The sequence below is a fragment of the Apteryx mantelli genome, chromosome 22 (assembly GCF_036417845.1).
Source record: "Apteryx mantelli isolate bAptMan1 chromosome 22, bAptMan1.hap1, whole genome shotgun sequence".
Classification (NCBI taxonomy): Eukaryota; Metazoa; Chordata; class Aves; order Apterygiformes; family Apterygidae; genus Apteryx; species Apteryx mantelli.
The window spans coordinates 6,510,619-6,533,501 of record NC_089999.1 but is presented as its reverse complement, the minus strand read 5'-3'; the positions used below and the strand labels follow the sequence as shown (position 1 = coordinate 6,533,501).

The following is a 22,883-nucleotide window of genomic DNA, read 5'->3' as shown; positions in this document are numbered from 1 at the left end:
TAACGGAGAAACTCCATCTCACAGGGTCACCACAACGGGACAAGACGGAGATCTAGTTCATTTAGCACCAACACCACTGCCTTTTCTTAGTCCTAAAGAGCTCTAACAACCCACATGCCTAGGGTGAGAAGGATCCTATTCCAGTTTCTCACACAGAGCAGAAGACAAGTCATCTTAGTGTTCTGGTCCCACAGTCCTATGTGCTGTGTCCCCTTCCTCACTTCTGCAGTGTCCATCCCCCAAACTGTCCTTACCTGACATCTTTCATAAAATGCCTTTGCCTACACTGCCTTCATTTGGCACTTGCTTCCCACCTCATGTGTTCAGTCTCTCTTTTTTTTTTTTTCCTAAAGATTAAAGAAAGGTATTCCACAGAGAAATCAAAAGTAGAATTGAGTTTTGCTCACCTGCAGAGCCAAGATCAGCTCCCCACTAGAGTACGTGTACACAAAAAATGGACCCCAAAGAAATAGAACCTGCCCTAACTCTATAGACTCAGTACAACCCGGTTATGAGACCAGGAGGATATTTCCCTGCCGCACAAGTTCATTGCGCTGGCATTTCTGAGATGCTTTGAGCAAACACATGTCTGTAAGTAGCACAAATACTGCAGAAGAATATCACTTCCACCCAATTCCTTGGGGCAGAAAAAGTTGGAAGTGATTAAAAATACATCCGATTACATAACCTGGTGTCAAGATTGGACACGACTATATGCATTTCTGTGCAGTGGTACCTCACATTAACTTTAAAGTTGGGCAGATAGTTTGTTTGCTCAGCACAGAAGAATATAGCTGAATAAAGAAAGCCTTACTCAGCTCTCACAGGACAGCTTAGAGGCATGCAGCAGACCACAAGAAAGTAAAGGGAAGAGTCCCACATAAAAGAAGTTCACAGATACCTCCTTTTCTCAGCTTCAAAGAAGTTTTTTTTAGAGAGTCAACTATTTTGGATTTTAGGAGGCAGATACTTGAATTGGGTTTTCCAAATAAACCACAGAATGAAAACAGAGTTATGGAAAAGGAGACCCATCTATCCCAGACATTAAACATCACAAAGCTGCCTCAAACATTTCTCTCAATAGCATCCATCCTGTGGGCTTCTGGGTGAAAGCCCTTTAAGCAGAGAGGAGACTGTTCTCCCCCACACACACCCCTTCTTCTTCATCAGAGCTATGATCTCCCCATTTTGGAACCTGAAAATGGGTCTCAGATCTGAAATAGCTTCCCACTTACTCTTCCTCTCAAAAAGGAAACAGATATAGCCATTTTCAAATACCCAGGCCTAAATCACTACAGAAAACACTTTCACCCAAGCATACTCTTTAATTACACATCTGTTCATTTCCGGGGTGGTTGGGAATCAAAGATGTTAAACAAGCCAAAACATCTCAAGCTCATTATTCAGTGTAATAAATTGCAAGTCCAAAAATAATTGTTTTTTGCCAAAAAGGAGATAAGGAACAAAAGCAATAAAGAACAATATCACAGCTCCTACCCTCTTCCCTTTCGGTAGTAGTACTTAAAGGCTCTAATTCAGATCACTGCCCCATTATGTTCATATACATTAAGCAGGAACTTTAATACTATTCAATTTATATAAGAAGTTGAAGATCTGGAGGACAATATTCCTGTTATTAACATTAATTTTTTTTATTTTTATTTTTTAATTTTTGCAGCTCTGATTCTTATTACAGTCTTTTTGTGATATCCAAGCTGGCATGGGCTAGCTTTAAGCGTGAAGCCTCAAAATAAACATTCTGTCTCAGTGAAAGTAGAGTTAAGCACTGTCTACATCTCTCCAACTAAAAGTGACTTGAGAGTTTTGAGCATGTTGCAGAAATGTAGTTCAATGAATTTTAACATCACCCCACAGGAGAGGTAGTCTATGTTTTAGAAGAGAAGAACATGGTTTCAAATCCAGAGATGCTAGAGGTCTAAACCTAGAAAGAGCCTGATAGCCAGTCCATTATTCTAATTCAGCAGACCTACAAGCACCCAATGCTTTCATCCTTTAACAGTTATTTCAGTTACAAATTCAAAAAGACATCCTTGAATTTTTTCTCCCTTTATCAAGACACAGCCCAATCAGATAAAAGAGATGTAAGCAGTCTAAGATCCAAGTGTCACAGAACTACTCCGCCAAGCAAAGCTGTTAAGTTTCTAACCTTGTGTGTTTCATCTAGGGTTTAAAACACTAACAAGCTCAGCTTTGAGAAAATGAACAATTAAGGGTTATTGAAAGAGACACATTTGTTAATTTATCCAAGGAGAGCACGAGTTCACTGCCACCCATTGCTTTGCCTCTCTGCTGCCTTTTCCTTTCTAGAGCTGGAAAATGAAACGTACATGACAGGAAACAATTCACACAAACAGCTGGAAAGCCAAGACAGTAGGAGATTTCCTAAACGAATACAATTTAGCGCAGTAACTAAAGACATGTCTGGTATTTCAAAGCCATTCCAGTGTTGCTACGCCTTTACACACTGTTTTAATTGCATCGCAAAGCTACAGCACTGAACCCCACAAGTTAGATGAAGATCATATGGCTAAAGAGGGCAGGAAACAAACATGAGATAGTTGAAAGGTTTGGTGATGAGCTTAAGACCTTCTGACCTCTTGGTTACCTGGGTAGGGCACTTCAAAGGGGAATTAGTGCAGAGGACTCAGCATGACACAAATCCCAGTTTGTTTGCTAGATATCCCTGCACAGTCCACAGCAAACTATAGACATCTTTGGCAATGAAGAGCTGTAGGCTATTAGATGATGGAGGGAATGACTCAGAAAGCAAGAGCCTTTCAAGAAAAGGAAGAGAACTACATTGCTCTAATATGTATAGACTTATATTCCACACCCACTTAAGAGCCACAGGGGCTTCAAAATTTGGGGCTGAAATCATGTTCGAAACATCTTTCCCTGGGAAAGTCAGAATTAACAGACAACAGTCAGGAAAACGCTAGGAATATGTTCTAAAAGCACTAGGCAGACTACCTAAGTCAGGATACTGATTTATAGACCACTTTGTAATATCAAGAACAGACTTCTCTCACATAAAGAAACCCACTTGTTTAACAACACTAAAGCCTCACCTAACAGGCTGAAGACTAGCTTATTGCATTACAGCATAGTTCAGCACAGTCCTTCAAATACACAGGAGAGGCAAATTCAAAGTCTAGGAAAGGTGTAGCTTATAGGACAGGTATAATGTACACAGCCATTTTGAAGAGAACAGATCTACCTTTAATAGATCCACTCCAAACTTCTTGATCTTGAAAGCCAGCAGCAGTTCAAGTCACCTATTAGGAGACTGCCTGTCTCAAGAGACAATTAACAGCCTATTTCAAGAATCATCCAAACATATGAAAGCATCAACACATCAGTTTTTTTCCGGGGGGGGGGGGGGGGTGTTAATAAGGATAGAGTACAGGAAAGCTGATGTCAGTTTAAGAAAACATCTCTCCTACTTCAAAGCAGCATACAAAATATGTTTACTTGTTCCACTGAATCCAGGGCAAAGTGATCTGCCCTCTGACACAGAGCAAATCAGCAGAGCCACAGCTAGAACACAGGTCTCCCCACCTTGGCTGTGCTCTGGTCTCTGAAGCAGGCATGTGACAACAAGTGGGTGAAGCCATCTAGTCTTCTGTGTTGAAACCTGCCTCTAGTGACCAGAAGTTGCACTTACCGATTTCCCTTGATTGATACTACCTTTCTCTCCACACCCATCCTCAAGAAACATCCCTGCTGTAGCAAGCGCTAAGAACTACCATTAGAAGGGCCTATCTATCCCACACTACTATCAAAACAAGCAGGTACTGAATTGCAACTACCAGTATAGTCTGGTTAACAACACCAACGTTTCCGTTGGGAAAAGGGCCCCTTCATTCTTATGCTTTGAGTAAGATCCACTTCCCATTCACAGTGCCTTAACATGGTAGCAAGTTAGAAATCTGTATTGAACACGAATTTCAAATAAAACAGTGAGGCTGCTACAATATATACAATGCCAACAAACGCTGCTGGTTGGATTTCAGTCATTATTGCTTATACATGCCCTAGAGAAGTTCATAGCATTTCAAGCACATGCAAAGACAGACTGGAAGTTTCTCAGGTCTAATAGACAATATCTATCACTAAAGCCAACCAGAAGCTTGAATTTTCATTAAAAAAAAAAAAAGGAGAAAAAAAAAAGACTGAATTAGTTACCGAGTTTGGAATTGTTTTCTAATATGAAAAGATTCCAGCAACCTTTTTATTTTTTCCTCAGGGAAATACAACTTTTGTGACAAGTTAGTTGAAAAATTTTGATAGCAGATTCCCAGACAGCTCTATCATGTCTTCACATGCTGATCAAGGACAGAAAAAGCCAACTGCAAGAACAGGGTGTGTCTTACGTCAAGGGAAGATGTCAGCTGTAGAGCACTGCATCAGCAGAAATCAGAAAACTGCTGCGACTTACCGAAACCTGGAGCTGCAGTAGCAACTTCCAGGGCTCTGGCCTGTTTATACTTGGCAGAAGGCATCCAGGAAAAGTGCCAGAAGTCACTGTACACAGCATACATTGAGAAGGCCACAGAGTGGAAAGTGGGAATAGCTGTTAATGGCACTCCACAGCCATCACCTACCCATCTTTTGTCCACTGCAACCTCCTCATGGTAGAGGCAGCAGACTCTAGTCTGATGCAGCTGCCATTGCTTAACATAACAATTCAGGTGCTATCAAGATCCCCAGTTTAGACAGGAGAAGGGACAACGAACAGTGTAAACAACAACTCCCAGCAGCCTGATGAAGTCCTCCTGAGAAAGTGCTTCACATCCACGCAGATCAATGTCAGATTTAAGAGCACAAAACCTCATTCTTCATCCAGCACCATATTAAATCCAGAAGAGCACAGCTATCCCAACCTGAAACTGTACCCTGCAGGAGGCTCCCCCCAAAGGGCCAACATTGTTGCTGGGTAAAGTTTGCCCACGCAGATTTTCCCATCAGGAAATGAAGTTTTTTTGTTAGACATTTTCCAACAACAAAACTTCACCATTCAGTGGGAAATTCTAAACATACAAAGATTGCTTCAACGTGCGATATTTGACTAAGCACTTGAATCTTTATTTCAAAGCTTCCACTGGTGATTTTCCCTCCCTTCAAACTCATTTTTTTGATTCCGGCTTAAAGCAGAGGAGGAAATAGAGATTCGCACATGGCAAAGTTCCACTGGACAAAAAAATTCTACCAGTTTTCCCTACATCACTGTTTAAATCCACTTTAGACGGTTTTATACAGCACTTTATAGACTTGGAGAGGGATATATTCCCCTGACAAAGTGTCAGCTATCCAAACAACCGACGCATGGGAAAATCACGTAAGAGTGTGAATTGAGGAAGGTCTTTGGTGAGCAGAGATACAGTACATACTCATGTAAGTGTGGTAGCTCTGAACAAAGATCTGCAGGCTAATAGATATGTAAGACAAATGACATGTGGTTCTCATTGCAACTCATGCTTCGGGAAGGGGGTTCCTTGGAACAGATCCAGCTGGGATAGGTTTATCCCATTACTCTCCTATAGTTTTCTGCTGTTTCAAACCCTTTGACAGTTACTGTAGGTTAACATCACACCCCCTACAGACTGAGGCCTGTTTGACAGGCCAGCAAACAAAACCACCCCCACTTTGAGACAAAATATGCACCATATGTGAGAACCATGCAACGAACTAGAATAGCGCCCACTCTTGTACTTCTGTGACACGCTGATGCAAACCTATTGTGTAGATGCCTCATCCCAATTCCAAGCCCAAACAAGCTATGCTAACCTAAACCCTCCTCCACAGCAGCCTAACTCACGCACACTAGGTATTAGCATGGGGGGAGTGGGGAGGGGTACAGACAAGACGGACGAGCCCTGAATACTAAATTCCCAAGTCCCCATTTAAGGGAATCACTGGAAAAAAAAATTGTGAAATTTAAGAACAACTGGAATCAGGTTAAGCCACTCTCTTACTTTATACAGTGCGGCTCATTCATCTGAACAGCTGTTTCACCTCTAGAGAAATACCCAGAGAAAACAGAGGGGAGGGGGGGAGTCTAAATTGTTTGCTCTATTGAATCAGCAAGATACAGTAAATCAAAACTGATTTACATTAAGTTTATGAGAAACAGGCTTGGGGCAGGGGGAAGGAGAGGAGTGGGAGGTTTGGTTCTAAACAGCTATTTGAAAGCTGCAGCCCTTGAATAGAGATCTATAATTAAGGTCTTTCCTTTGTTGAGCTGAACAAGTTTTCTTCGCAGCCAGGGGCTGTAACAGTTCCCTCTGCCGGCATCCCCGGCATCCCCAACGTCCCGGCTCAGGAGGTTTTAAACCCTGGCTCCGCACAGTACAGTGACACACTGCCCCACGGCCCTGGCAAGGTCAAGTTTGCATCCCCAAGGGGCTGGGGGAGGCAAGAGGGGAAGAGTTTGTGGGGTTTACTTGCCAGAGCTCAGGTCCTTGTCTTCATCAGCACCTCCTGTCCTGGAGGGACACTGCCCCGAGCAGGTAGGGAGCCCCTGGGCAGCCAAGCACGGCTCCCGGCACCGTCCACCCCGCTACCCGGGAAGGATGCTCGCCCAGGGCGCAGCAGCATCGTGAGCCCCTTGCAACCTCCTCAGGGACCAAAATGCCAGTCCAGGTGGCGGGGGGGGGGGGGGGGGGGGAGCATTTCTGCCCGCGATTTTGCTGTCCCACTGCTCGGACCCGATCTTACTCACCGGCGACTGGCGAAGCCGCTGCCCGGGGAGCCCGAGCTCTGCTCTGGGTAGTTGTGCTGCAGGGCTGATGTTGGGAATTGATAGAGGAAGCCAGTCCCTAGCGCACATCCATGCAGGCAGCAGCACCAGGACAAGAAAAGAGCAAACCGCATTTTTGCGGGAATCAGGTTTTCCTCACACACGCCCTTTCCACTTACTCGGCACAAAGCCGCGAGGCCCCCGCGCCTCCCCACTGCGGGGTCGCGATGGGAGCCGACGAGGTGGAGGTGGCCCAGGAGCTTGGGACCAGGGAGGCAGGGGTGCCCCAGGCACGGGAGCTGCTGCTCTGGCTCTCAAGGGAAAGCCCAGCTCCCTCTGCAAACTGAGCCCTGCCTGCTGCTGCCGCTCGCACAGGGGGTCCGGGGCCAGCGCTGCTCTTTGCGCCCAGGGCGCACACTCAGCCCCGGATGCCTTTTCAAATTTGGCGAGGTTGGTCCGACTCCGTCAAAGGGGGCGTGGGGTTTCTGCATTAACCCTTGCCAGGCCTCACAGCAGACCCCGCTGCGAAGGGACTCCCTGGTGAAGGCATCAGGGACCCTGGTGCCCAAGGCCTGGGAAGCAGGCAAGCCGCAGCCCTACCCGGTACAAAAGCTGCCAGGTGTATGCTCGCAGCCCACGCAGAGCAGCTAGCGGGGGAAAACAAGGCACAGGCATCGCTGCACAGCCCGTGGAGAGCGGGCAGCATCGCTGCAGAAAGCCCACGTTCACCAGCAGCTTGGCTCCAGCTGCCCACGTCACTAGGCAGTTTTGGGTGCAAGCGCGTAGCACACCTGAGGTACGAGGAGTACAAGCCCCAGTCTCAGACCTGAAGTGTTTTGGATATTGATGATGACAACAACGGTTTGCACTTCCCTGCTTAACTGAGAGCCACTTCTAGGGGACCCTACCACACTTCAGCAGCACAGGGAAGACACCCTGAAACAACTGAGCCGAGGCTTGGTTTCTGCCACATTTGCACCACACAAGTCATACAAGCAGGAAACATTTTTTGAGATGCCTCATTCACATTGCAACCTGAAAGGCCAGTTAAGAAGTAATTGCTGCTTCAGCACATACATCTCGCTCATTTTTGGTGTCACACACAAGCATCCTCTTCACCAGTTAGCTCATGGGATCATGTAGACCCCTTGTACCTAGCACCCAAAACACCCCAGAGTCTGGAGAAGAATTGCACAGTTGGCCCCTGCCACAAGCAGAAGCAGGAATTTTGCAGCTGTGAATGGATATGGCTGTTTCAGTACGGCACTACCCCAAGAAGGGAGCCAGCAGTAAGGCTCCTTCTCCATGCAGGCAGCTGAGTTTGGTTTTATAGCACTTGTATGTCTCAGATCTAGTGACAGAGTCACAGACCATGTTGGCTGCCCTTTCGGTGTCCCCCTCCCATTAGACCCTCTCTCTCCCAGGAAAGCCTGCCTGGAGGGGGCTGAAGGAAAGCACTCAAAAGAAGGGGAAGAGGCTGCAGAGCCTCAGATAAAACAGGATTCTCTCCCACTCTCAGCCCAGTGTTGCTCCAGACAGCACCCTGGAGTCCACTGCCTGGGCAAGCAAGTGGTCCAAACCCAACACAGGAGAGAGGGATTTCATTTCTAGGACCATGCAACTGTGCCTCCAAGTCTTCACCCTCAGATCCTGCAACCTCACAGTACCCCCTTTTGCACCCTTGTTTGCGTAGCCATCCAAGCACAGCCCTGACTTACCACCAAAACCATGTTTTGCTGGGGTATCCTTGGGGCCTGAGGTTTCCCAGTGGGGCTCTGCAACACCTCTAAAGGGAAAGACCCCTTCCCCTCAGGAGCAGCAAGATCCCTGCAAGATGCCCCAGCCGGCAATGGCTAGGTTCATCTCCCACCCCCGGGTGAGCACCTACCCCTTCCCCCACGGTGCCCACCTCAAGAGCCTGCACATGGAGATAAATAGCCCCTGGCTGGAGCCTGTAACCAGACAAGTTTAGACTGCAAATGAGGCACCAGGTTTTTAAACAACCAGCGTCATTAATCACTGGAGCAAATCACACAGGAGGCGGGGGCGAAGTCTGCAAAGCAGCTCCATGTAGCCTCCCTGGGGTGGCCCCACAACTGCCCTTGAGGTGCCCCAGTCCTGAGTCCAAAGCAGGCAGTGGATCCGCACTGTCCAGGCTCAAAGGGAGCAGGTCCAATCCAGCAGCAGTGACCTGACAAGCCTGCTCAGAAACAGCCACTGTATATTTGCAAAAAGACTTCAGTGCTTGGAGCTGGGACACAACAGAGACCTCTGCACCCAGCCCTGCCTCAGATCTGCCATAGCACCTTTCTCTGCCTCAGTTTCCCCATGCCCTCAGCAAGGGGAGCCTTTTCTTTCCCCCCACCCCCCAAGAAAATACTCAGCTCCCAGCAACTTACCCAAGGGTGTTCAGCCACTCCAGTAATACCTTTCTGACAGAGCCTCTCTGCTTCTTGTTCTGGGGCTGGCCATGTCTGGCTTTTCCATGGGCTCAGGACTAGGCACAGCCATTTTGCTCAGAGCCAGCCCTCAGGTTATGTCTGCCCAGTCCCACCAGACAGGGCAGGATAGCAGAAAAGAACCCCTCTCCCCTCAGCCCTACTCCCAGAAGAGCACTCAGAGCTCAACCAGCCCGCAGGTGCTAGGCAGGTCTCTGCCGCTCCCCTGCTCTTTAATCAGAGCAATCCCCCTCACCTGTGTGTGCACGGCCAGCCCAGGTGCAGCTGGGCCAGTCCCCCAGCGCCTCCACCATGGCCATTTACTGCAGCTCCAGGCTGTGCTCCGAGGTCCTGTGTTCAGTCTCTTGTCCCAAACACACTTACTTCCCTCCCCTGGCAGGCTAGGACAGATCTTTTATCAGTATTTACCAGCACTGAATGGCACCAGTGGCTTTGTGAACCTTTCTCCTGGCTTGGGTTAGGCCCTTCGGAAGCACTTCACAGCCTTCAAGTCGTAACTGTCCAAGGGCTTTTTATTTTTGCTTGCATGCATAATTTGCCGCTTCAGCCTTCGCTGATTTTGCAAGACTCTAGGAGGAGATATGAAACACAGGTGATTAGAAAAGACATGATTCTGGCACATTATTAGAGACACACGTAGGAAGGTAATCTTCTTCCTATTTCATGAACTGAGAAAGTGGAGAGCAGAGGTCAAATGACTTTGCTCAAGATCACAAAGAACTAAAGGCAGAGCCAGAAATAGAACTCAGATCTCTAGGATTCCATTACTCCTGCCCTGTCCCTAATGCACACTTGCTTCTTTTCTGAGTGGCTGATTTAAGACGAAAATGAAGAATTAACTTCCAAGCTGTTCTTGGAAGGAGAGAAGAAAGGGTGATATTGTCTACTGTAAGGGGAGAATTAAAGATGACATTTCATTTTTAGTCATTTGGATATGCATAATATAATCAAACACAATAGCAGTAATAAATGAATATTTTTTCTCCCCACGGTGCTTACGAGTGCAACATATCCTAACAATTTTTCAAAAGTATGTTGATAAATTGGAAACACAGTGATGGAGGTAACAAGGACAGCCAACAAAAACATAATTCATTCAATTTATCAGAAGGAGTTTGAGAAGAGAACCCTTGAAATCTGAACAGCCCTATTCTAATAAAACAGACATACTACATTACAAAAGATACACTTTTTATGCATGTACATAAGCATGTTAATTAAATAAGCATGTTGCCTAGGCAACGGGGTCTAAATAAATTATTTGGAATTATTTCACCAACTCGGTTCAAGTGGGGAGAGGCAGGGGTGCAAACTGGAAAGCCACAGCGCATGGAAGCACCGGGGTAAAATGGCAAGGAGGCCAGAAGAGGCCAGGTTTTCAATTTACCAGTGGGATTGGCTTTATTTCAACTATTATGAAAGAGCAGGTCCTGGAGGGCCTTCTTCCCACACACTGCTCACCTTCTGTGCAAGTGACAGCCTTACACTGTCAGGTCAGAAGACTGATCCATTGGATATGTGTGAGCACTGGGGGTTTCACATGCTCTGGAGTGTTTTTTCAGCTTCTTGGTCCATGGACGTACCTGTGACACAAGACATCAGAAAGTGTTCTCTGATACAACTATAATTTCTTTAAACGTATACAACACGTGCAAGCCAGCCAACAAATGAAGCGGGGAGAAAACACAGACAATAAAAGGAGCATTGAAAGTTTAGCCTGTTTTTTGTTTGATTGTAAAGAAAAAGCAGTGGAATAATACAGCAAAAGATGGGTTTGTTTTCTAAAAGGTCTTCTGTTTGAAAGGTGATTTAGAAGGTAGCACTGCCGTACCTGAGGCTGCCTTTTCAGGCTCTCCCTTCGTACAGCAGGCAAGTCCGGTCCTGAGGGCTGTTTCATAGCCACTTTTAGCTAAAGAACGGTCATTTCAGATGCATTAACACACAGTATGCTCCCATACCCGGTGTAAGAGCAGAGCCCAGCCCTAGGATTGAAGGCCATCTCCCAATCACTCAGCACCACTCACAGTACTACAAAAGTTAGTAGTTATCAGAAAAAAAAGAGTCAGAATATTGTTAGAGAAAATGAAAACCATTGCAAATGAGTTGTAATAGGCCTGCCCCTTGGATTTTGTGAGCGCCTTTTTTAGGTGGATACGAAGAAGAGACCAAAGCAATAACAGCTTTGCTCTATTTGATAAAACTCTGTGGAGCTTTAGAATTATGAAGCGTCCTTTTGAAGTTAGAAGGAATCACTGATAAAACCATCGAAAACCAAAAACACTTTGGATAAAAGCCTTCTAGCTTCCTAAGGGGCCTAGACTATTTCAGCGTGATATGACAAAGCAGTCCACTCAAGGAACTCTAGAAAATTAGAAGAGCTGGATAATGGCTTAGTAACAGTAAGAGTTAAAGATCTCTATTATAGATTAAATTATAAGATTACTAGAATTATTATAACATGTCTAATACTGGGGAGTCAAACCAAACTGAAAATTTGTTGGGTCTTTTTCTTTTTGACTAGAAGGGAGCTAACGTGTTTCTTTGAAGATTTGTTGGCTTTGACCTGGAATAAATCAATCACAGCTGAACTCATAATGGAATAGAACTGAAAAAATGTCACAATTACACAATCAGTTTAACATATGGTATATATGATATACAGCAAATTGTATGAAGCACAAGAAATGATCCAAAAGTCATAATTTTGGCAAAATTCATTACCTTAGAGGGAAACTTTGCCTGAGTGAAGCACTTGTGTGGGTACTATAAAGTAACATACTGGGTAAAATAATTCAGATTGAAAGATAATTCAGCAGAGGGAAAGTGTGATGATTTAAGAGATCAGCCAGACAATGACTACCTCTGCTGGAGTTGCACACGCTCTGAGCATTATTATGTCCTGGGAAGAATCATTTCTATCACTTTTGATGGCAGACAAAGATTCTCCCAAATGGACACTGTGCTCCCAACGGCGAGTTGCTCTGCACGTGCACAGTGAGTTTGGCACACCCCTGACATATCAGACTCGCTGAGAACACAATAAAGTGGGAATTCGCACAGGTGTGATAAAGCCAATGCACAAATAGCATCAGGTCTATTGCACTCTGCAAACCTGCCAGAGTTAAGAGATACATAGAGAAGTAGCCAGGAAGGACTGCGAGAAGTATCCAACCCCTCTTCGTTCTCCCTGCTAGAAGGCAGGATCTATTACACATAGATTAGTCCTAGCATAAGTTTGTCTACCTTGTTGTGAAAGACCTCCAGAGACAGAAACTCCCCACGCTCCTCTGACATCATTATTCCAGTACTTTGATATCTGTACTGTTTTGTTGAAATTTAAGCTCTTGACGTCTTACTTTCTCCATTACAGGTATAGAAAATTATTCCTTCTCTCTTTCAACACTCTTAAGTTCTCAAAGTGCTTTAAAAATGTTTTAACATTTCTCCTTGCCTTCTAGAAGCAAAACAATCCCAACTTCTTCAGACTTTCCCTGTAGGTCATACCTTATAGACTTCCGATTCTTATTGTTGTCCTCCTCTGGACTCTCCTGTTGGTCTACATTTTTCTGAGAGCACGGCACCTATAACATATACTCCTATGCAAAAGCTTTCTCTGCAATGCCTTGCCAGGGATCTGCCTTTCTGGCATCTGTACATCATTGTTAATGCATGTTTAGTTTGTGATCCTCTACCTTTTTCTGCAGAACTGCTAGTTTGTCTAATTTTCCCCCACCCTATATTTGCACAGTTAAAATTATTCCTGCCAAAGTGTAGTGCCTTGCAGTTGTCCTTAATGAGTTTCATCTTATTTTATTCATATTGTATCACCAACTTGTCAAGACCATTTGAAATTTTAATCCTGCCTTCCAGTGTTGCATTCTGTCCCAGCTTTGCCTCATCTGCAGATTTAACAAGCATTCTCTCTCTCCCGTCACTGAGGTCATTAACGAAAACATTGGGAGGTCTGTCTCCATACCCATATCCTCAAACTGTGTTCCTGATCATTAACTGTTCAGTAAATTATTCAGTCACTGAAGGCTGATTGCTTGCTTGACGCTGTACAGGACACAGACATTGAACTTACAAACTTTCCAAGACATAGACAGTCTTGAATGTCTACAATGAAACAAAGTGCAGAGAAAGGAGCTACCAGATATTAGGCTGCAATTTTCAACAGAGTCAGTGACAGCAGGATATCCAAATTCAGTGGTATCTGGATGCTTAGCTGCTTTGTAAATCCAGCTTGAGGACTGGACTGTCTCTGAATCTCAGAGAGGCAGGGACTTTCATGACTGAACTATGAGGAATGGACATGTCTCAGTTTTCAACTCGGGCCCTGAAATTGTCCTACTTCTCTTAATTCTCCCTGGATCCATCCTGCTTGACTTGAGCACCCCAATGTGAATGGGAGTCTGAGTTCCCTTTTTTCATCATGCAAGCCACATACCAGGGAGCGGGGTCACCACCTTCCTGACAAAGGAAGGAAAGGCACACAAAACAGGTAAGAAAGGATATCTGGAGAGAGACACCCTCTTCCTGGCTCCTGTACATCCCCAGAGGTTGTCCCCAAAACCCTACGCCTGCCCAGTGGAGCCAAGGATTAGAAGAGGAACTGACGTATGTTCCATCTGTATTTTTGCAGCTTTTATTGATTTTTAGGTCTCCTGGGAAATTCCTCTGCAGCCTGTGACAACAAGGTTTAACCTGCTTTTCTTAGCTGGCTTTCATAGGCCCCCTAAAAGTTGGCTATGGCCCTTCAGAACTTTGTGGGTTGCAAGTGGAAAATCACTGCACTGGTGCCATTGGATGGAGAACACCCCCTTCACAGCGTGATTCTGACCCACTAAGATCTGAAATGACCTCAGATACAGTTAAAGTTGATTAATTTGGGCCATACGTGCTTCCCCTCCTCGCTCCTCCACCTTATTCCCCAAAACCTTACCTGCCAGCCATTTCTCCTCCCACTGCAAACTTCCTGCCACTCGGTGCTTTCTTGCTCTAGAGTCCCTCTTTACCTCCATTGACAAATCTCTCTTCCACCTTATCACCCAGGTTGTAGGACCTTCTGTTTCCTCTTGCAGGTGTTTCCTAGAGCTTGTTCAAGCATGGCTTTCGTCATCTCTGTGTGTTACTGGTAAACATAGCCAGTCACAATCTGAGTGTCATATCCACGTTTTCCTTACAGTTCTATCTTCATCTCAGTTTGCTCTAAAGCACTGTGCTTCTAGACTCACAGGACCCCACTGGTAAGTGACATTATGTATTTCCTGAAGTGTTCATATGAGCCTCTCCCTTATCTGCCCCCATTCCTTTCCTGTGATCCTATTTTTAAAATTGTCTTCTCGTTTTCATAATTTTGTGTCTTTCAATGTGATTAATCCTCTTCATTATTTTAAAATCATTGACTGAATCACAGCCAGATCTCTTTTTAAACAAGAATATGCCAAAGCTCTTTCAGGCTGAAAGGCATGGTATTATTCTCATTCTCTCCTTTGCCCCATTAAGGACAATTATATCCTTCTTAGGTACAGTAACCAGTACTGAAAAGGGTGCTCTGAGCAAGAACTCACCTGTGCCTTATGTAATAACAATATATCTTTCAATATATACTCTGTTCTTATGGTAACGCAACCCAAGATCCTGTTCAGTTGTTGGGGAGGGGGCGTTTCTACAGCTGTGTGTTAAGTTGAGAGCCCTGGAAATTATTTAAAGAGAATATTCTCCAGATTTATCAATCTACCTTTATGAATATTTTGCTCTATTTATACTAAAGGAAGCGATCATGTAAGTAAAACCCAACACTGTTCAGTGGCACTGTCTTGCTCTTTAGCTGGCTTTCCACCTAACTTCATTCTCTTGAATCTCACAGATTCCCTCATGGAAGCAATAAAAAAGCAACTAAGGTGCTAAATACGAAAAAATCATTGTAGGCATTAAGGGCTAAAGCCACTGCAATGCAATTAGAGCCAAGTATTTCTTGGCTACGCACATGCATTCTACTGCTCACTAAGGTGTTCGCAGTTCCCTGTGCTGCCACCAACAGATACCCCGCTCAGTGGGCCGAGTATCCAAAATCCACTCCTCTTCCAAGGGCTCTGAGAGCTTTTGTTGCTCAATCCAAGCACCTTCTAGAACTGGCTGCCTCCAGATTTCCCTCCCTTCCTCGTTTTTGCATTTCTAAATGACCCAAACTAGAACTACTGAATTTTACTTTATGAATGTCCATCTCCCAGAACAGAACACATCTCTTTTTTGCTACAAAAAATGCTCTTCCTGTCTCTTTTTTTTCCTGCCTAAAGGAGACCATCTCTACAGATGCAAAATTAGTCCCCACATAATCCTCTGGCATTACACTGGTTCTCATTCCCTCCTGCTACTGGGTCTTAGTCCGAAAGGACAGGTGGGCTGTCGGTCTACAACCAAAGAGAATCTGGTTCAATTCTCTGACCTACTAGAGCCATCATACAATCTCTCAGTGCCTCACTTTATAAAATAGGTTTTAGTGCTTTGTCACATATCCTGGGTATTGGAAGGATAAAAGGAAAAAACATAGAATGGAATAAAAAAGGATATAGTATAAATAGGAAAAATAATTAAAGAGAGAGAAAAAAAGAAGCAAGGTGAGACCTAATCTAAAGAGATGGATGAATTGCTCTTTTCTTGGCAGAAAGGAGATGATAAAGTCTGTAAAACACTACGAAATTTTTAAGTTGATTGTTGCCCAAAGAAAGGAGCAAAAGGTTTTGACCAGACTAAGGAGATTGTTGGTATGTGATGGAATGGTAGGACAAGACTATCAGCCTCTTTGTGTGCCTGGAAAGAAGTGGCTCACAGCAAATCATTTTTTTTGGCTCCGTTCACGTCTTGAGTATTTAACTCTAAGATTGTTGTGAAAAGCCCAGCGCAGTGCCCCACTGTAGGGTGATGTACTACTCTGCATTGAAAACAGGTGTTCAGCTGGCTGGCTTTCTAGCAGAGCACAGTAGATTTGTCCCAGATTTTCTGTACATGATCTCTAGGTAATACTTGCCTTTTTTAGATGTTTCAAGAAAATTAGATAATTATTTTCCATGTTCTGAGCCTTCCCTGAACTGACTGACAATGCATTTACAGAGCTGAGCTGCAGGTCGGGCGGAGAGGGAGTCCAGCCAGCTTACAGAGGAGGCGAGTGGGCTTTGGAAAAGGCAGTTCTGCAATTCTGGAGCATCTCGGAAAACAATCATAGCTTGTAACATATTCCCTAGCACACCGCAGCTACACTAGCGATGTACTGAGGTGCAGTCTCTGGCTGGGGGAAAGGAGGGCAAACATTCTTGACAACCCAACCGCTCGTTTCCTTACTTTTGAAGCAATGACACTCTCCTCTGTGTTTATGCATTTTAAATGGCTTTGAGACACAGCTTCTTCGAAAGGTCCTATATAATCAATCTCCATTGTTCTGTATACATTTCCAGAAGATAACAGCTTCATTAAAATATGGTGTGCTGTTAACAGCAGTAAATATATATCCTTCAACCTTAAAATGTAATGCAATTAAATAAGAAATATGAACCTAGGGAGGTTAACTGCAATCTACCACTGACATTTACATTTGATTTGAATTAAAAAACACACACAGAGGGAAATAAAGGGCCTCCGTACATACTGGGATAACAGGAAATCCCCTGGACGTAAAAATAGTGAATTTAAGAATGGAGAATATAAAGGTCTAGTTCAAATTAAAGATTTTATGACTGAGAACTCCATTAAATCTTTGAACGCTTACAGTAAAGAGTTTGGAATGCTTCCAGTTCAATTCTTTATGTTCTCACAAGTGACAGATTATACTTCTGAACTTATAAGGAGAAAGAAAGAAAGAGTGATTGTATTAATCCATCTAAATCTGGAGCTTGCTAATTAAGACGAAAACTATAAAAATCTGTGTTTAGGTGAAGCGTAGCATTATTATAACCCAGCTCAAGACAATAGCACTAGCCAAGCCAAAAGTAAAAGACTAAAGATCTCAATTATTGAAGAACAATAAAATAATGAACCACTTAATATTATATGATCAACAATCTGTACTAAATATGAACTTTTTATAGTACTCAGTGTAGTCCTCTTTTTGCTTTTCCAAGACATTCCTCATGGTGTTTAAAATACAGAGTACTAAATGCTTCTTCAAGCTCTACCCACACCCACAGAAATTCAAGGATCTTAAATTGCAGCAAGTCCTCAGCAGCAGGCCACATTCATATCAAAGAGCCAGTCTCACGGATAAGTGTATTTGTAACCATAAGATATTAAGGAGGACTTTCTGAATGAGGAGTTTGCAAGTGAGTCAGCAGTTGGGAAACTAATGTGCTGTCTGTCCCAGGTTTCAAAGGGAAGTGAGGCAAAATTGTCAAGGCCACAGGTTTTTAGGTTGAGGGTGTAGAGTTAAGCATTCGTCTGTGTATCCAGGTACCTAAACAAAGGAGTAAGAATTTGAGAACTTGTTTCAGACTCCTCAAAACATACTAACTACAGGTATAAATCTATTGTCTCTAATGACAAGCCACCAAGGGCTAACTGAAGCCTAATGAAAATGAATGTGAGCTATCTGAAAAGAGAGATGATTTGGCCCAGGACATTAGCAGAAACATAATACCTGGAAGGACTGCTGGGTTAAGAAAGTCCCATGTTTGGCCATAAACTCTAAAGTGACACAAAGTCAAATCAGAGATTGAAAACAAGAGAAAACAAAATCTTTGTGTCAGCAGGATCTCTTCTCCTTTAGGACAACATGCCTGTCCCTCTGAAGTTTATACACGCTTTTTTTCCTCACTTTCTATGAAATTATTGAGGACCTGGCCTTGAGTGAATAAATAGACCAGACAATAAATGCAGGCTCTTTCCAGACCAATAGGGGATGCAAATGCCACAGCTGTCAGCAAGAAACAAAATTTACTTCGAAATATTTTATTCAAAACAAAAAGCATACGGGTCTAATAGAAAAGGTTCCATAAGCCCTTGTGACTCACACACACAGTTCTCCCTCATTTGCCTTGTTTCATACATCCAACACCTTCTACTCTACCACCTATAAAAGAGTTTGCACCAAACAAGCAAAAAATTTTGAGCTCAGCCCAACAAGGCTACTATGCCATCTTCCAAGAGCAAAGGGTGCCCAACATATCCCAGCAGTTCACAATATTTCTCATTTCTCACCATAGGCTCTATTTCTCTTTGACTGCTCTCACAAACAGGTTTTGGGAACACCTAGTTTAAGAGGTGTGGCTAATGGTGTGATTATATGGCCACTTCAATTCAGCATACATCTACACAGTGACTGAAAGAAATGGCCCCATCCTTGTCCCACTTGGCCAAGTCCCTGCTGATCCCCATTGGCTTCCTTCTGTTGGCACTAGTTTTTTGTATAGCTATGCAGTCAGCAGGGTCAGGGAGTCGATTCAGCTGAAAACGATCGTCTTTTTTTCAGAGGGGTCAGACTAGTTTTCAAATGGATCTGCTCCCTCTAAATAGGTAACTGGAAAGGGACTGGATTGAGAGCTGAGGACCTAGATGGAGGCAATACTGCTTCTTTGAGTGGGTGGTGAAGCGAGTTTATGCCAGGGGAAAATGACCACATATCCAGATTATAAATGAAAAGTCTAGGCTCAGTCAACAGGCAAGGAAGACTCTTCCAAACAGATTCTTTGAAAGGGTAATTCAGAATACCTAAGCCAGGAGTTTAAAATTAGACAGCATGAACATGACAAGACCATAATGTCCCAATATGGTAATTCCCACAAAGAGCAGAGGTTCTATTTACAAATGCAAATGATCTGGACTTTAGCAGAAATACTTTTGCTTAATGTTTTTTCCATGGAAAAATTGAAACTTTCCCCAGCTAGGGGGAGAGAAGACCCTCTGAAGGGCTCTCCTGCTAACATAATAAACATCTGCGGGTTCTTTCCTCTCAAATGCTATTTTTCTAGGGGGTCCCTCTCTGATGAATTAGCAGTCCCAGTAGACCATGGCAAACAATCCTGCATACCACATCTTAAGAAATGGTACGTCTTGGAACAGATCAGGTTAGTTTGCCTTAACACAGGCAAGTTAACACCACATTATCAAATGCACTGAGGTCACCAACCTCCATCAGATGATCTGCTTGATCCTTTCCAGACAAAAAAAAAAAAAAAAGCTTGGATTCTATACAGAAATCTGAGTGCTCCAAGCTGGAAGCAGTAGGCCAGGCCATTCATAGCCCACCCACCTACAGATCAAGATGGACTGGAACAACCTCCTCCATGAGCCAGAAAAGAGAAGGGGTGGGGAGGTGGGAGGAAGAGTTTCATATTTCATCTACCACTTTTAATAGAAAACAGAACATGGTGGGGGGTTGAAAGGAAAATGGCAAATCCCTAGAGATCCTAAGTGTTGGCCTCTCAAGTCAAAACTGTCAATCATGCCATGTCCCCAGCAGCACAGACTTCTTGCAGGGAGGGAACAAAAGGAGGACTGGCACGTTTAGCCACTAGGTGTTACTGTTGCTCCACAGAATGTGATCAGAGCAATCACTTTAGAACAAGCACAATGACATCTATCAGAGGCATCAGCATCAGCTTTAGTTTAGATTTAAACAGTGGGACCTAAACCCTACTTCTGGATTCATGTATTGTTACTCAGTAAAATCAGAGAATTTTAGCATGTTGTCTTGTGGGTTTAGTGGAGGTAGACTGCTGCTCCTTGTGTTTTGTTTCTAAAGCACCATATTAAATGTAGCGATTCAAATTCATCCCTTGGGTAATTCCACTGACTTTGAAGAAGGTACATGGTGAGAATTGGGTCCTTTAAGGCTTCACTGAGCTCATGTCCATCAGTCAAAAATACTTTAGTCACTGGTTTGTCTGGCTCTCTCGCCTCTCTGGACTGAAACCTGGAGGTATCTTAATTAATTCTATCTCTGCTGTCAGCCAAGTGGGTGCAAGTCACATAACCTTTCTCTGCTTTTACTTCTCTATCCAAAATGGAAATAAAGATTCTGATCTTCTCTGGAAGGGACTTTGAGACCACGGATCAGAACTGCGTATTATTCCTCTTAATGTAGTCCTTGATGATCTGAACCAAGCAAAAGGTTTTGTATGAGTTTTTCCTACTGCTTCCTGAATAGGTTTGCTGAGAAAGACTGTGGACTGACTGTGAACTGACTGCGTACACCTCCTGGGTAGCCACTTTTAAGTGAAAAAGACTCATGATAAAGAGCAGCCCTCCACTGCATCACTCTCAATGCACCTCAACGTCCTGCTTCAGTTTGGTCCTCTTTCATAACTCTACCAAAACTTTATCCATAGGACAGCCATACTTCATCCAGCCCTTTATCAATCTACCTCAATCCACCTACTTAATCTTGAACCTTAGACACATATCCCTGTCCTGAGCTTCTCAAGCAAAAAGTTTCAAATTTACACCAATATTGATTTTCTCCTTATTATTTAGTAACAGGCTTCAGTGCATGGAAATAGGGGTTTCTTCCTTTCAATCCTGGTATTCTACGCCTTGCCCCCAAATGAACCAGAACAAATAAGCAAAAGATGTAATGCAGGCCCCCGGAACACACCTTCCAGAAGGCTGTTCCTGCACATACACAATAAATGTCATGTAACCCACAACAAATAGGCAGAGCATTCACTCACATGGTAGGTCTCTGCATGTGGTTGTATTTCCAACCAATGCATTATTTGCACACATAACTTGATTTGACTGCTCTAGGGCATGTTTTCCAAAGTTTGGAAACATTGTTACACTACATTAGACAATGTACCAGCACTGAGCCTCAAAATCATATGAAAGATTTTTTGAGTTGCTTTCATAGGAAAATTTTTATATGCCACACTAAGCAAAATACAATGTAAACTTTAAATACTGTTCTCCAAATGACTGAATGATTTGTAAGTACTAAACTATCCTCTGAAAGGTGACTGGCACTACATCTTACTGCTGCTTCCAGTAAAACCTGTGGGCCTCTAACTTGGGGACAAAGTCCTTTTATCTGTCATTCAGGCAACAGCATCACATATTTTGATATATCCGTGTGTCTCAGTTTGAGTTCTCAGAGACACTTCAAGAATGAAGAACAGTTTTCTTGAAATATTATTGACAGCTTGAAATTGCTTTTGGCTTTTCAAGGGTGAAGGAGGACCTGTCCATAGAGAATCATCTGAAGATGATCATTTTTGCTTGCTACCAAAACAGAATGGCTGAAAACCAGTCGTCAACAAATGAAAGACTTATTGACCATTACCAGTACAATCTGGAAGTAGTTCACTACTGCTGGAGTTTTCTCCCTGTTGTAGGCTAGCAAAGAGTGAATAAGTGAAACAAAATGGCCTTGCTGATTCGTAAGTGTGTACTCTCACCAAACAACATACCAGTACCTAACATAACTTTACTCATACACTTAAGGCAGATGCTGTTAACATCAAATGTACTTGACTTAGGTGTTGCTGAAACATCACCCTAAACGGCTTGGCAGCTTAATTCTCATTTTCTAAAGTGACTTAAACTCCTAAATCATGTGGATAAGTTTGAAAACTGCAGTCTTAGTTGTGCTCTCCTTACTCTTCAGTGGCTAATATGAACACACAAAGACCCTGACACTTCGTCTAAAAATTAATCCTAATTGCTTTTTGGGCAGCTGCACAAACGGCCAGTTCTACCCAGTTTCACTGTTACCTCTTCCTCATTTTTTTTTCTCTTCTGCACTGCTATCCACAATAGGACCCTTTATATCACATTTCTCTTCACATGCTTGTGGATGTGGCAACTAAATAACATGTACCACCTAATAAGAGATTGTCCTAGTTTCTTCTCTCTGGGTCACCCTTTCAGTCTTTTCTCTGGAAGTTAGTAGGTCTGAAATGTGGAAAACAATAAAGCAGCAGAAAGGACTCACAACAACTTTTCCTATTTCTTTGTGAATCTGGTCTTGAATCACACATGGATCTTCACAAAGAGAAAATACACATCCAGCCTGCTGTAACAGAAGCAAATCTAACTCCAGGAGCCACTAACATTTCTAGCATTATTTTTTGTCTCACCCAGCTGAAAACAAAGCATTGTCTGAAGTTTAAAATACTGACTAGTGTGATGCCACTGCTACTCTAAACAGACCTAAACTGCCCCTATGTAAAGAGCGAAACACCAGAAAGCCTCCAGAGTGATGGAAAGACTGTACCCCTCAGTGAGAGCAAAGCGACTCTGGTCCACATTTATTAGTAGTACTAGTAATAAACATTTATACTATGGTAGCGCCTAAAGGCCCTACTTGAAAGCTTGTCTAAAACTGCTATTGTACCTGGGCACTAAACAGCTCTGAAGCGGCACATCTGTCTGCCAGATGTTTGGGTTTTTTCTTTTTCTTTTTTTTTTTTTTTACTTAGAAGCTGCCATTTCAAAAAGCCTGGTGCTTCCCCTCGCAAGCCTTAATAAAAACCGTTAAGAACTTGCCTCTTCACTGTCCACTCAGGGAGGATCTGCAGCTAAAACCGCACCGCCCGCAGGCCGCGGGGCCGCCAGGGCCCCTTCTCCGCGGGGGGGCACCGCGGCGGCTCCGCGGGCCCGGCCTGGCCCCCGCAGGGCCCCGGCTCGGGCCGCGGGGCAGCAGCGGGGCAGCAGCGGGGCGGCGGCCGCGGGGAGGC

At 43.9% G+C, this 22,883-nt stretch overlaps 1 protein-coding gene and 1 long non-coding RNA gene across 7 annotated transcripts in view; both read right to left on the bottom strand.

Moving 5' to 3' along the window:
• The window catches only part of COL26A1 (collagen type XXVI alpha 1 chain), a 187,822-nt gene extending 180,666 nt beyond the window's left edge, over positions 1-7,156 (bottom strand). For all 6 annotated transcript variants that reach the window (XM_013958250.2, XM_013958252.2, XM_013958254.2 and 3 more), the window contains exon 1: positions 6,743-7,156. In XM_013958250.2, coding sequence (XP_013813704.2) covers positions 6,743-6,894 — 152 coding nt within the window. In that variant the 5' untranslated portion in view covers positions 6,895-7,156. The remainder of the gene's footprint in view (positions 1-6,742) is intronic.
• A 2,557-nt stretch (positions 7,157-9,713) lies between these two features.
• Positions 9,714-22,725, bottom strand: LOC136993910 (uncharacterized). Its single transcript, XR_010886178.1, has 3 exons — positions 22,693-22,725; positions 10,681-10,802; positions 9,714-9,788 (listed from the first exon to the last, which is right to left on the bottom strand). It is a non-coding gene; the product is annotated as an uncharacterized lncRNA (long non-coding RNA).
• Positions 22,726-22,883: the final 158 nt, after the last annotated feature.